The sequence below is a fragment of the Corvus moneduloides genome, chromosome 6 (genome assembly GCF_009650955.1).
Source record: "Corvus moneduloides isolate bCorMon1 chromosome 6, bCorMon1.pri, whole genome shotgun sequence".
NCBI lineage: Eukaryota > Metazoa > Chordata > Aves > Passeriformes > Corvidae > Corvus > Corvus moneduloides.
Genome location: NC_045481.1, coordinates 7,365,918 through 7,381,007, shown reverse-complemented (window position 1 = coordinate 7,381,007; position 15,090 = coordinate 7,365,918). Strand labels below are relative to the sequence as shown.

The window sequence follows — 15,090 nt, the reverse complement described above, 5'->3', positions numbered from 1 at the left end:
CTTCCCCATCTCACCACCGGTGTGTCTGAAAACAATGAGATCTTTCAGGTGAAGCATCGTTTCCAGAAGAGTTTGAGAGGCAGATGGAGCAGTTGCTTCTGGAAGGATCAGAGCATCCTGGGAATCTCCCTGGAGTGTTTCTGATGAGTCCAGGCCACAGCACACGGATACAGGCACCACAGCAGTGAGCCAAGGGACAGGAGGAGACCCACAGCATTCAGGATGTGGCTTAACTTGACACACACGAACTTCAGATTGCATTGATGGACCCCACATTAAACAAGCACAGGCACCAGGATGTGACACAACTTTAGTAATAAAGCTTCAGTGTGGGAACTGCCAGAGAAAGAAGCTAGCAGCAGCATCAATAAATGTGCAGGGCAAACAGGCCAGCTGCAATTTATTCTGCATGTGCTTCAGACATTTCACATTGTCTTCATTCCTCACAAAGTTTTTGTGATGCCTGTCGCATGAGCATGTTCTAAACACCAAATTTAGCTGCACTGAGCATTGCTTAGCAGCCTCACAAACGCTCCCCCTGCCTATTGTGAAGGGGAAAATAAACAGATTATTAATCTGAGATATTTATGGTGCAACATTTTACAATGACTAGTCAGCCTGGCTATACATTAAAAGCTCTTTTGGATTTTTTTGTGGCACACTATGGCTGGTTAATAGCAGAAGGGAGGCACTCCAGCCTCTCCTTTCCTCAGAACAATTAGGACTATAAAGGAAAGGTGACACAGGTGGGAATGGGATTTCCTTACCTTATTACTGGTGCCTACAAGATTGACACTGTCCCAACAACTCACCAGCAGCTCCTTTATATTCAGTGCAGAGCAACAGGCAGGCCAGGGAGTCACCAAGCAAAGATGATGGCTTTAAATGAAGCAAAATATTCCTAGAGAGTAGATTGCCATATGTGTATCTGTGGGTGTGGCTGGCACTGCCACATCTGAGAGCACAGAATGGTGAATTTGGAAGTCAATGAGATAAATAGGCCACATCAAAGGTGCACAGTCAGAGCAAGAACGTGAGTCCCCATATGTTTTTGTGTGACCATGGAGAGACAGGTCTGCTTGTTCCCAGAACACCCTGGCATGGAAACCTTGCCAACTGCAAAGGTGTTTCTCCACCCACCTGAAATGTGGGGCTCCATCTGGCCCCTTTGTCCCCTTGTCCCCCCACACAAGCCAGTACTGCAATTTGAGAGCTGGATCCTGCAACCTCTGCAGTGCCAACCCTGGCAGGGCTGTCAGGAGTGGGATGACTGGAATTCTGCAGGAATCACAGCACTGTGGATGGCAATTTGCTACTCATCAGCCCCGTGGCCACTCAAAGGGCTGAGAGAAGCCCTCATCATGCAGGGCATCTGCTGCAGGGGGCAGAGATGCTTCTTGTCTGTCCCTGGCAAAGGGAGGGATTGTGTTTCTCTTGGCAAGTGACCCTTCTTTCAGGAGAGGGCTCCACAGAAATAGCCACTGTTGGACAGGGAAAGCAGCAGAACATGACAAGGGTCTGTGTTACCAGGAGCTAATGGGGATGACTGCAGGGATGGTGACAAAACAACAGAGGATGCTTCCTATTTGGTATTAATCTCACAAAGCAGAGGAGAAGATGAAGAGCCGGTGCTTCCCTTGATAAATCCCTTCACTATTGGGATCCTGAAGGGCAGTTTACCCTGATCTCCTCTTCCCAAGCTCCTCCTGAGCAGTGGGCAGGGAAATACTGCTTTTTGAGGAAGGAAACTTCATGTCAAGTCTTTGGGGATCACAGGGCTTTTCAGAGCAACTGTTATTTTCCTCATGGCTCACAAGTAGAGAAATTCTCCTCTGCCAAGTGTTAATATCCCAGCAAATGGTCCTGTTTTCCCTGCTATACACTTGTGAGGGCATTTCTAACAAGTCCATCACTAGAGCTCTTACACACATTAGAGATGTTATTTCTTGCTGTAGTTGATCCTCCACGCTCTGCCTGGAGAGAAAGGGGAAGGCTTTCTTTAAGGACCTGTTTGTAGATGTGAGGCTTTTGCAAATTTGAAAAAAGGCTATTGAGATTAGATCAGCCAGATCTAGAAAAACCTGAAGGACAAAGGTCTCCAACAGTGCAAAAAGCTGACACTGAATCTTGGCCAGGTGTAACACGGTCAGCAGTCCAGGGGAGGAACAAAGGGTTGGACAGCCTGAGGAGGTAGCCAGGCAATTAGTCATTTAGGAGGCATTTTTTATTGCTTTTGTGAAGCATGATTCATCTCTTAATATGAGCATGGACAGTCAATCCTCTGGCTGTGCAAATGAATCAGCACATGCTCCCCTTTCCCTGCTCCCATGAGGCTGAGATTCTGTACAGCCAAAACCAACCCTCGCAGGAAGCAGGTCTGAGAGTCAGCAACTGCTCACATAAAATAAAAAAAACAACCCACAAACAAGAATTCACATATTTAAAGGGATATAAACCCCTCTTGTCATGGACTGGGTGTCATAAATGTGAACATATTCCTGTAAGGCACCTCCTAAGAACGTGGCACCGATTGCCCAAGACAGAAATACAGAACTGGAGGAACCATCAAGGCTTTGAAAGGGGTTTTTTTGTCAACTATGTTCCTACCTGCTTTCTGCACAAGCATCTTATGCCTCAGGAAATTAAGGAAGGAAGGGATAAGAAGGCCAGGTTTTCACAGGGCTTTCCCACATGGACAGGGTCTCAGTGCTCTCCAACCTCATTTTTCTTATCCCCACATGCTGCTGATGCTGACACCCAGAGATGTCCAGAAGGAGTTGGCACATTGCTGTCCTGCCTGCCAGGGGGCTGCCTCTAAGCTTCCCAAAAAATGTCTTGACTGCGGCAAGGGAATTAGGTGAATATACGAGAAATGTACTATTTCTCCTGAACTGCATCGTTAATAATATTTTCCTCCCCCCCTTGCACCTCTGTAAATCACCATGTGACTACAGAACTCAACAATGTTACACTGATGTAGAACCACTCTCAGGAGGGAACTGGTTGGTGTAAATCATCCCCTTCTATTTCCTAGTACAGAACCTGGTGCCAGGTTCTGCCAAAAACACAGGGAAAACATTCACTAGATTTTTCCAATGGCAATAGTCTGTCTAAACACAACTTTAAATGTCTGCCATTAAAGTTTTCTTCATCTCATTAAAATGACTTGCAAAACCATCTGCTAGCTAATAAGGACTTTTTACAGCCTTAATATTTTATTTTATAATGAAATATACAAAGGGGAAAACAGGACACGTATTTAGAAAGACAATGGCAACAATCTGCTGCTCTTCCACAGAAAGCTGATGATGTTCACTCCTGTGGCTGGTTAAAGACACTGAACACTTCAGCCCCTTGAATATTCCTTGTACAAATAATCCAATTCCTATTCTCATGATATTTGCCTAACACACAGCAACTGAAAGCAGCACTTCCAGGAACTATTCTTCAGATCCTTCTTGCCCAAAAATACCAGTGACTGGTACATTAGAGAGAAGGGCAGACAACATTTATGCTAAGGGTCTACATGTACTTGCCAAAATCCCTTGGTGGTTCCAGATTCCCTCAGCCCCCACGTTCACTTCCTTGAGTTACTCAGAAACTGAACAAGAGATGAGAAATCTTGGTGAGATCATCAGGGACAGGGAGCAGCCAGACTCAGAGCAAAGGCATGGGTGAAATCCCAAGGGACAGCACTGCTCTTTCCAGGAAAAGGAGCTGTTGCCATTACATCCCAGTCCCTTTTCCTGTGGAGCTGCAAAGCTGGGCAGGATCTGGCCGTGATCTGTCTGTAATCACCAGCAGGAGGAGAACAAGTTGGGTTCATGCCCCAGTGAGCCATTAATGGCGAAGAATAAAGGAAGTCATGAGGAGCCATCTGAGATTGTTCCGCCACCTCCCTTGGCAGTATTAGGGAACAGAGAGCCCATCTCAGAGCTGAAATGAGGAGGAATTTCAGGTCACATCTTACCACACCAGGTCTCCTCCACTGTGTTCACTGCTCGCTTCTTCACCTCTGATGGGGGGCATCCCTGGCTCTGATACCTGGACCAACTGATACTTTCACACTCCATATTTCACCATAAATCTCTGTTTGTGCTGCTTTCCCCCCCTTTTTGTCTTCTTTAACATCTCTGCTCCTCAGTAGTGATTGCTTATTCCTGCTGAGCACTGAGGACACTGCTCAGAAGGAAAGTTGCAATCCTAAGCAGGGTCCTTGCAAAATATGGTAATAGAGGGAGCAACTTAAAAAACCACATACATCCCACCCCAAAACCCCCAAAAGCACTTTCTTGGATAGCAAGCTACCCTATGGCCCTATCAACCCAACATATATGCAAGAATTTAACGAAAGCTAAGGCTGACTGTGAAAGTAGGCTTGAAATGACACTGGAAGAGCTGCAGCCTGCCTTCCAAACCTCAGCTAAGTCCTGTAATGGCTGTGTCTTCATCCTGCCTACTGCTGATCTTCACTTGAGGTGTCACAGATGGCCTTAATTGCTTATCTCCTTCTGAGCTTCATATCTGCTGTGGTAGATTAACGGATGGGACTGATCAATGGGCTGAACACAGCCCTTGGCACCCCTAAACTACCTCTCTGCACAGTGATTAGTGCAATGGCTTCTCCCCACTCACATAAAATTTATAATCTTCTAATTTACATACTGGCATGTCTCACCTGAGGTGTAGCCCCTTTTACTCCATGCTACACCCACAGGCAGTGATAACACCTGGGGCCTGTGCTGGGCAGCTTTACAGGGCTGGCACTACCCCTGCTGACAGAGACCTCTTGCCCACTAAGAGGCCAGGGGAGATCAGAAAGTCTACACTTGCACACGTGCCAAGAGCACTGGCCAAAAGTGTTTCAGATGGCATTTTATTAATGCAGTGCAGCCAGCAACTTTGAACCAACATAAATTATACCAGGAAGATGAATAAGATGAAAGATCCTTCATCTTACCGCAGGCAGAAAATACACTCAGACTGTTCCTCGTGGTGCCTGACAGTCCAGAAAGAAAACACAATGATTCACATCACGCTGATCTGCTGTTGGAGGCCTCAGCACCTACGGTAGGTCCTACTGATTTAATGCAGCATGCAGCAGTAACTAACAATTTCTCAGTGGCCTTGCGTAAGAGTTTGCTTGAAAGCAGTGAGGAGAGTTTTGAAAACATTTGCTTTAGCTGTATTTTATGGCATGCCAAGCCATGAATCTCCCCTGAATGGTGCTGGTATGTGTTGGACTTTCCTCTGGTGAGCTCCCAGAGCATGGGCAGGAATCACAGCAGATACAAGGTTAATCTGCTTCCCAGACACGATGCTGTGCTGAAGAACCATTACTCAATTACAACACATCCACATCAGAGTAGTGTGTGACCACCTAGAAACTTCTGACAACCTCAGCCATCCCCATTTATATTAAAAGCAGCAGAACAGGTAACTCCTCTTTGCTGCTTAGTTAGACAAGGCTTGACAGAGTAAGAAGGGGCTTTGGACATAGCACAGTATCTGGTTTTACTCCAGGACTGGTTTTACCCACAGTACTCTGGTTTTGCCCAGAGCACTTCTATCCCTTCCTTTGCTACTGCTACCACCTCTAGAGACTGTTGTTAATAGGACAGGTCCTTGAGTGATGTAAAGCAGCAAAGCCCTCACTGCCTGATGCTCACTGCCCATTGCACAGTCCAGTGCACATCATTACAAAGAATAATCCCTCATCTTTCTGGTTTTAATGCAGCTTTTCTCCTTAATATTAAACTAAAGCCTTTAAACTCACTCTAAATAATTATTCCCTTTTTTTTTTTTTCACTCATGAGAAACAATGATATCTCACCACCTCTTCTTCCTCACTTGGCTTGGTGTCCTACCTCTTTCAATACCCTCCAGTGGACTGCTCAGGCTACAAATGATGAATATCATGCAGGATATACCATGAAACAGAAGAGTCTGGAATTCTTCTGTGGAAAATGGACAACATTGCCTCACCTCTGCTGCTGCCAAGATGCAGCTTCTGCCCCTCTTAGTCTCTGCGTACAAATCCCTTTTACTTTTCCCACAGAAGAGCACTGAAGAAAAATTACCTGGCAATCAGAGTGTTGGTGCTGTTTCTTTTCATTGCTTTGTTAAAACTCCTTTAATTTGCTGTATTTTTCTGCTTTTAAAGAATTGAGAAACTCTACTAGGAGCACTGAGAGCAGTGAGAAAGCATTCTTGCTGTAATTTGGCAATAGAAATGGATAACACAGTGATTGCCAACTCTGTGCCCAGTACTGTGCCACTTACTGCCCTCCCACACAATAACAAATATACAGTTCAAGCTACAAGTCTTTAAATCCTGTGTTCCTGGAGTCCCACTGCAAGAAGGGAATTTCATTTTGCATTTATATGAACTGTATGTGCCTCCGTAATTTCCATGAGAATGCACAACAGGTCCCGTAAGAAAAAAATAATTACAATGAAGCAACTCACCAAGTAAATTTGTTATGCCCTAAGTCCTGAATTCTCACTGAGCCTCCTTTCTCATGTACTTAACCCCTTTCGTTAAACAACCACGACTCACCAAGACCATTGCCAGGTATTGGGGTGGGCATAAAAAATACTGAATAATGTGCTGTAACTCTTCTTACAGACGAGATGGGAGTAGAAAACTGTAACAGCTTCTTCTGCATTACAAAACAGGAACCTAAGAACAAATGTGCTATGACCCTGCTGGTGAAAAATGAAGGTAATATAAAGCCTTGTAAGATTTCAGCTTTATTAGCATTATTTAACTTCTGAGACCATGAAAGGAGGCATATTTGATAAATGCAGCTGCGGGGACAGAATGCTTTTGGTTATGAAAGCCTGGTGTGGCACAGAAGAGAAAAATTACAGGACAAAGCCAAGAGCCTGGGAAGAGCAGAAAATATGAGGCCAAGGCGGTCAGTACTTTTTAACAGCTCAGATGTTACCAGGGAGAGGGCATCCATGGTGGATATTACTGGAGAAGTTCCCAACTCCCAGTGGAAATGGCTGGAACAGTTGAAGAGAAATTCAGATAAAAACATCCCAATGTCAATGAGAGCAGAAGTGTGCCTTGATCACACTATGGGAACACAGTGAAATGCTGGAATGACACATACTGCCTTATCAAATCTACTGTTAATCATCTTTTTATAGGCTAAAACTTTGCAGGAGACACTCCTGAGGATCCAGTAGTACCTCTTTTTCCAGAAAAAACTAAAAGGAGCAAACACCCATCTGTACAAAGGGCAGATGTGGATTTTTGTCTCCAAACTGTGGCAGCCAGATGTTGATAAAATAACATGATTTTTAACTCAGCACACACCTTATTTATCAAGATACAACTTTCAGAAACAAGCACTGGAACAGTTCCACTAAGTACACACACCATATATTGTTCCCACAGTCAGTTAATTATACAGCTTAGTGGAAAAGCCTCGTTAATGTTATGCACTTTACAAAAAGTATCTACATCTATCAGTGGAACAGTGTCTTGTAAAAAACACTTGCCTGATTAGCTGTGTCTTCCCTTTTAGAGACAAAAGAAAGCTCTGAATGACAAATTTTGGCCATGATCAACCAATCGTGCAGCAATCAAAACCCAACATTTGTAAGAATGAAGACAGAAAACCAGAAATTATCAGGAGAGCATCATAATAACAGATGGGCTGTGTAAGGGTTTTACTTTTTATTTACAGCAAATATATTACAGTAAAAAAGGTTAACATGGCTCATAGTTGTGTAAGGATGGTACGTATGCTTACATCAAAAAGGTTTAATTTCCTTGGCACTAACTGAACTGAATACGAGGATTCAACACAAAAATAAGAAACAGAACATTTATTAGGCAAACTCTAACTGTACACGTCTGCAACTGGAGCTTCAATGCAATCCAAAGAACACAAACAAGTCATCAGGATGGCAAGGACTTTTTCGACGAACATGTTTAACCCTCAAGACAAGGCTGTCTGGCACCATTTAAAAGTTGCTGTACTGAATACACTGATTTTAAAGAAATATCATAGATGATTAAGACACTGAAAATGCACTCAGCACAGTGAAGAAGCCCATTATTTTCCTTATTTCTTTTTTACTCCCATGATACAAGAGTTAAAAGGCTGCATGGCAGACAAGCTGGATGCAACAGCTGGAGGGTTTTGCCTGTCAAGCAAAGTGACTTGCAGCAAGAGACATGCTTTCTGCAACAAACCCGATGATACACAGCTTGTGTGGCTTCAAAGAAGATGATCTAAGAACAACAAATGTTGAAGCCTTATAAGCTCTTTACATCATAATCAGAATCCTGAGAAAAGCAGGATCCAAATTACTCCAAGTGAATTCAGGCTTACTTATACACAACAAAATTGTCCAGATACACCAACAGTAGTAAACAGAGTTAATGCAGTGTTAATCTTTTTACATTTTAATGACTAGCTATAAAAACAGAAACTAGCATGTTCAAATCTGTTTACATTTCCTGAGCTTAGTTAAATGAAGAAGGAATGAACATTATAAAAATCCCGGTAAGTCACCAATAAATTAAAAATGTACATAACCACTATAGCTTAAGAAGCTCAGAGTGAAGTCTGCCTATCCAATATCCTTTCTTTAGGAACCCTGTACAGAAACTACGCCATTAACTTCACCAGCAATACTGAGATGCTGTGGAATTGTAGGTCTTTTATTTTTCCCTTGCTCTTCCACCAGACTGCCTGATGGCCTTTCCTAATCAAATCATACGAGAGCGTTCGAAAACTGCAACCCTCTACTTGCAGTGCACAAACCAATGTTCTCAGCAATGCAGTGTACTACTGAAATTCAAATTTCCTAGCTGCAGTTATCTAGGTGGGCTCTCAGCTCTCACACGTAACATCACTACCCTGGCAGCAGGTTTGGTATCCTTTGGAGGAACAAACCAGGAGACTGGAGGAAAGACCTCAGCAATATTCATCTTAGCGGTTTCTTTAAGAGCCAACATCTTGCATTTCAGAAAAGCACTCGACCTACATGAGTCATACACATGTTTATTTATGCATGTTTATTTCCTGCATAGAGAATACTGTGTACCTTGGAATAAAACCCAAGCCTTGAGAATATACTGAGAGTATATTTGTTGCAGTGCTATGGAAGATTAATTCAAGCCCAAACAATCAAACTCAACGGTCTCAAAGACTTGCAGAGCACGAACTTTGATAAAACAAACTACTTTTTAAAAAACTGTCTGCTTATAGCATACTTTTATTTTATGGTGTAGATAAAAGAGAGGTAGAAAGGTTTATCTCCTCACTATCAGTTTCTGTGCAGTATTTATAAAGTATCAGAAAAAAAATCTATAGCTTTTCAGTAAAAATGCCAGCTTTTCTCCTAAGAATTATAAGGAATCTCTTCTTTCCACTTAAGTGCTGCAAACTAAGTAACTGGAATTTGGTTCAGAAGAGCTCTTCTTTCCAGTAGCCTTACCACACCAATTTTGTTACCAAGTTCTGCTTTTAAGAACTCATTACAGAAATACTCCTATACAGGGCTCAAAAACTCCTCAGAGATACAACCCACCAAACCATATTTACCAGCCAAGTAGTATCAAGTCTGCTCCTAAAAAAAGCACTCACTCTTGCTTGACTTACACGATCCATCTTACGCAAGCTACCAAGAGGGACAGGGAAGAATGAAGTATGGAAGGCCACGTGGCCCTATCCTTCTTTGGTGATGACCCCAGATGTGAGCACCACTATCACCCTGTCTGGCAGAGCTTCCTGAGGCAGCTTCTCTTCCTGCCACGATCCATTCTCTGCAGCAGGATGTGGGAGGATGGATGGTGCTTTAGTAACGAGTGCTCCTCAAAAAAGGTAGGAAGGAAGACTCGACCAGCAGACACAGCTGAACAGAAACCATGCTGGTAAGATAAATATCCATCCTTCGCTGGTGTTAAGACAAGCCTGCAACACTACAGTTTTCATGATTGTCACCAGATAAGGGAGAGAGATGGAAACATCAGCTACAGACATCCAGAGTGTGATCCGGACTGCAGTGCATTTCCCACGGAGCCGAGAGCCTCGGACCCAGCAGTGCCAGGGGAAGGCAGGTCAGAGGCACCAGGGTGGGATCTGCCCACAGGGACTCCACCCCTGACCCCTGCTCACATGGCACTGCGAGAACTGATCTATCTGCAAGAGAGGACCTGCCTGCTGACATTTCAGGGCACACAGGGCTGCAGCTCCAGCTTTATTCACACAGCAACAACTGTTCAAGGGTGGGATTTGAGCCATGAAAGTCAGACTGCTGCACGGTGACCTTTAATTTACCCAGTGAATGTTAAGCAAATTACATTAAATTAAATTCAGTCAAAGCAGATGCTAGCTTATTTATTAAAAAGCTCAGTTTTCTTTTTTTCAACTGGTTTTAGAGACCAGCAGCTCTTGGGAGCAGACCTTCAGTTTAACTTAGTCAGGCAAAAGCAGCTCCGCAGAGATGGCCAGAGGGACTCTCCTGCAGCAACACTAGCCTAAAGAAGACCTGGCTGTCCCTAGGGATGCAGAGCAACAGCTCAGGAGCACAGCATCTTTGCCTCCTTGCCCCACACACCTCCTACCTGACCCAGGTCTTCTCCTTTCTTCCACAAAAACCACACTGGACTCACAGTGGAAGACGATTCTTCACTGCCAACGTTGCTTTCTACTGTCATATCTTTTAAGAAATCTATGAATTGATTAATATAAAGAAGTATTTACTCTGTTTCAGAAAACCAATACTGTTCTGCAAATATATAACTTGTCATTAACTGTTGATAGGGTTGGGTAAGGGAGTTTGTATACAGCAACATGGTCACGTTCACAATCCAGGTTGGAAACATTTCTTTCTGTCAGCTGCAGCATGATGAGACAAAAAATGCTCCTGTACTCAAATAATCAACAGGCACACTTCTTTTCACCTGTCACCCTCCCTGTCCTTCAATCTGCTCTTTTTCAGCAGTATGCCTAAAAGCAGTCACATAAATAAGAGATGTGCTGCTTTCAGCCACATAGGCTTCATGCACAGTCTGTTTTGTCTCTTCTCTTTTGTTCTCTGGAAACATTATTCTCATTAATTTCATTCTCCAACTATGATCCACCAAAATAAAAATAAATTCAAGTAGGAATCCAAACTGGATATTGCTGGGTTATGGGTCAATGTAAACTGACCAGACCCAATGCCGAAAAGTAAGGATTGTTCGATTACACTTGCTGACCATAGACAGCTTCTTTCACTATTCACACAGTTTGAAGACCAAAGATTTGCTGAGAACAAGACACAGTCCATGTTCCCTGGAAGTAAATGGAGCTAGTAGCCATCATCTTCATCCATATCACAGCCATAATCTGAAACACACAAAGACAAGTGCATATAAAAATACAAATATTCCGGGAAGATGGAAGACACAATGGAAGTATTGCTTCTTGAAGGTTGTTTGCCTCCTACGTAACTACATGGTAAGTTTTGCCTTAGGCAAGCATTTAAAAAACCATCTATTTTCTTAGGGCTAAGTAAGTTCTTTCATGTACTTCCCTCAATGAAATAAAATTATTTTAAAGCATGTATGTGTAAATATCTCTTCTCACTTGTCACTAGACCCTCATTTAGGAATACTTGGCACATGTATATATGAAATACTTGGTTTAATTTAGAGGCTAAGGTGATTAAGCCTGATTGTCACAAGTAACTTGGCACACAGTGGCTGATAAGCAGCAGAATTACATTTACAAGTAGGCACATTTTTCACTAGACACAGGCACCAAGGAAAAAGCTGGTTTGTTTATATTATTCATGGATTTATGAGCTGAAATTGCAAGGGTTCAGAGATAGCTCAGAGTTCCCATCAACATCAAAAGAGTCGTGGAACAAATCCTGACCAATGCATCTGACTCGGATCTGCCTTATCTACTTAATTCTAGACTTAAAATTTTTGCCCAGATTTTTTAATCCAGTTTTGTTTTCTTAAACAATGCTGAGTGCAAAGACTGTGTGCTGTGTGCCAAAAGGCAGGTCTGTATGTTTCTAATGCATCAGTTTCTCTTCTGTGTGCTTCTGAATGCACTGACACTGATATTTTCTGTTGTGTAGATGAACCCATGGATAATTATTACATATGAGCCCCGAGGAAAGTTAAACTTTATATTCCAAATTCAATAAAGGGCAACATCTCACCCAAAGAGACAAGAAAAAGCTTGGAAGCAGAATTAAGTGTAATCTATAATGATTTGTGTAGAATGGGTGAAGTTCACCATCTGTAATTCATGCAGTTATTCCAGGCAGACAGGTCTAAAATCCATGGAGAAAGCAGCTAGGAAAGAGTTATTTGTTGCAGTGAGCAGCTCTGCACACCTGCATTTGGATTCTGGGAATACTCCTTTCCTTTTTATTTTTATTTTCATTTTTTACCTCTAATTTTTCAGCTGTTGTCCAGACCAGACAGGGAGTAGTTGAATGTTCTCAGAATGGTTCAAAAATAGTAACATTTACAAAGAAAAAAAACTCAGTGACCTTTATTCTATTTTTGTGGGGGGTTTATTAATAAACATAGACCCACCCTCCCCCACATGGGTGCCTTTTCTTGGGAACGTTATTCTAATAATAAAAGCAGGCAACAAACTGTTTTTCCTATGGTTCAGCAATTATTTTCCAGCAGAGAAATCAATCTAAAAGCAACAGACACTTTTGTGAAATGTATACACATTGTCCACAAAAGCTAAATGAATAGTGCTGGAAATGTTTTTGCAGTAAATAACATTTCAGTAGGAAACTTATTCCCATCTTGAGTCTTTGCAACCCATAATTAGCAGCTCTCATTTTAAAAATAATTTTGTGTATTTTCAAAGCTTAACTTCTAAAGGGAAGTTTTTAATATAGGATAAATGTGGATGTGTCCAGCTAGGAAAATCCACAGCGGAGAGGAGACCGCCTTTTCCTGCCAGCAAAGAAATCTAATTAAACCAGTGGCTTTGCTGGGTAACCCAAAGAAATTAGCACACATCTGTGTACCATACATGCACCACCAATGCCATTCCTGCACTTGGGGAACAACTGCTTCTTCCTAACATTTTCCCCAGAAACTGATTTGTTCTGTTTTGAGCTGGACGGACACATCCCCAGGGCTCACAGACAACCTGGACACCACTGCAGCCTCCACTGAGGAGGCAGAAGGAGCAGGGAGGGGAGGCTCAGGGGGCAGTGAGCCCCAGACACCGCTAATAGAGGGGTTACTGAACCCCCAACTTCTCAGATCCACATTAATAAACCTAATCCTGGAAAACACCTCACTCTTCAGTTTGTTCTTGAGAAGGCCTCTGAGCCTAAAGCTCAAGATGCAAAGTTTTCTCAGGAGGAGTCTCTAAGGTCAGGTTTCAGACAAGGGTGATTCCAGGCTTCCCACAGGAATGGGCAATGCTGAAAAGGCAGCAGGAGCTCTGGTACAGGGACAAGCAAGGGGACCCTCTGTGTCCCCAGACCTGCAAGAACAAAGCCCACAGCACCAGGAGATGGTAACCCCAGCTCACCATTTCCTCCCATTAACTGCAAGGCGCTCATGCAGTGATCTTCATCTTCTTCTACCTCTTCCTCTTCCACCTCTTCATCATGGTTGTAAGCTACTGGGCCACTCTCCACAAGCACAGCTGCTGGTTTTTCTACATCAGAGGCTTCAGCCTGTGCAGCTGGAAAGGAAACCTGCATAAAAGAAGAGAGAACAGTAGAGCAGCCGTTCCTTTGGTCCAATATTTGCACAAAACTTTAGCAGCTTCCAAATGATAGGGACAGGAGACAGAAGCTCATGTCCAGTGCTACAGGTTCAGTTGTTCTAATGAAAGTCTGAATGAAGGTCGGGCAAAACCACCCAGTTTTCACTTAGTCCAGAACCAGGCAACTGAAATATCCAGTAATGGTAACAGCAGAACAAGGATTCTCTGGCAAGCACAAGAGGAGAAGAAATCTGGGAGCGAAGGCTCCTCAGTAGAGCTCTGTGGGAGAACTTACAAACCTCTCCCACAGTGTGCTCAACTCACATCAGGCCTATTACAAAATAACAACGTTATTGACTATTTAATGATAGCAAAAATGTACCCTTCAAATCAGAAAAAGCCCAACATGTATTAGTTTCGACAGCTCTGGTTGGATTTATTTGGCGGCGCAATGAGCTGTGGAACAAATAGCACTCTGTAGACAGCACTTAATGTGATGGCAGAGCACTCAGTTGATAATACACACTGGCACCTGTAACATTACCTATGGAATTCATCAAAATAATGATCTCCAAACACTAACTTGGGAATCGATCACTGAGGGGACCTGTTGCGTACGTGTTTGTCCCCAGCTGCTCCAACGTTAGGCAGGACACAGCACGGAGGGAGAGAAAGGGCAACACCACAAGGGAATAGAGGTGAATTTGGAGTAGGTAATACTGTCTTTGGTTCACTGAGGAGAGATCTGGGAACAGGGCAGGAAGCAGCAATACAGCCTGTGCCAGCACAGCCCAGGCTCTGGTCTTTCTGATCATTCTTCTCACTTTCATGGTGTGCTCAGTCTGGAGACCCACCTCCTTTTCTCATCCAGGGAACAAACATCACAGGAGCTTTACCTCCATCAGCTTTGTAATAGGGTACTTTCTACATCCATTCTGTACTTGGGACTGTTTGGGGCTTTTTACACTAGAGCCTGTGGCACACAAAACCAGCCAATTAGTGGCAATTTGAAGAACCTTAAAGATTGACCATGAATGCTGCGTTGTCATGTTAAGAACTCCGAGAAGGGAATATTGACAGTACCTGTCACCAGTCAGCTGTTACCAGCACTGAGTCATCTCCCCTAGTAACAAAGATGGAAAAGACTGGGACCACTTCCTTGGAAGGACAGTGGTGAGGTGCTTCTAAAAAGGAATGGTCCAAGGGAGACCAGAAAACCCCAACTCCTCTGGTCCATACCATGAGAAAAGTGCTACAGTGCTTTAGGTCTTAAACTGCAGTACATAACTATGTACTGCTGCATGTTCTCCAATTCCATTGGCAGCAAGTTCTGATAAAGTGTTGTCGTTTATTTTTATTTATTTATTTATTTATAAAT

At 43.2% G+C, this 15,090-nt stretch overlaps 1 protein-coding gene across 2 annotated transcripts in view; it reads right to left on the bottom strand.

Annotated features, from left to right (window-relative positions):
* Positions 1–7,668: 7,668 nt before the first annotated feature.
* The window catches only part of BRF1 (BRF1 RNA polymerase III transcription initiation factor subunit), a 172,830-nt gene continuing 165,408 nt past the window's right edge, over positions 7,669–15,090 (bottom strand). For both annotated transcript variants that reach the window (XM_032113505.1, XM_032113507.1), the window contains 2 exons: positions 13,533–13,701; positions 7,669–11,357 (listed from right to left, as the gene is read on the bottom strand). In XM_032113505.1, coding sequence (XP_031969396.1) covers positions 11,320–11,357; positions 13,533–13,701 — 207 coding nt within the window. In that variant the 3' untranslated portion in view covers positions 7,669–11,319. The remainder of the gene's footprint in view (positions 11,358–13,532; positions 13,702–15,090) is intronic.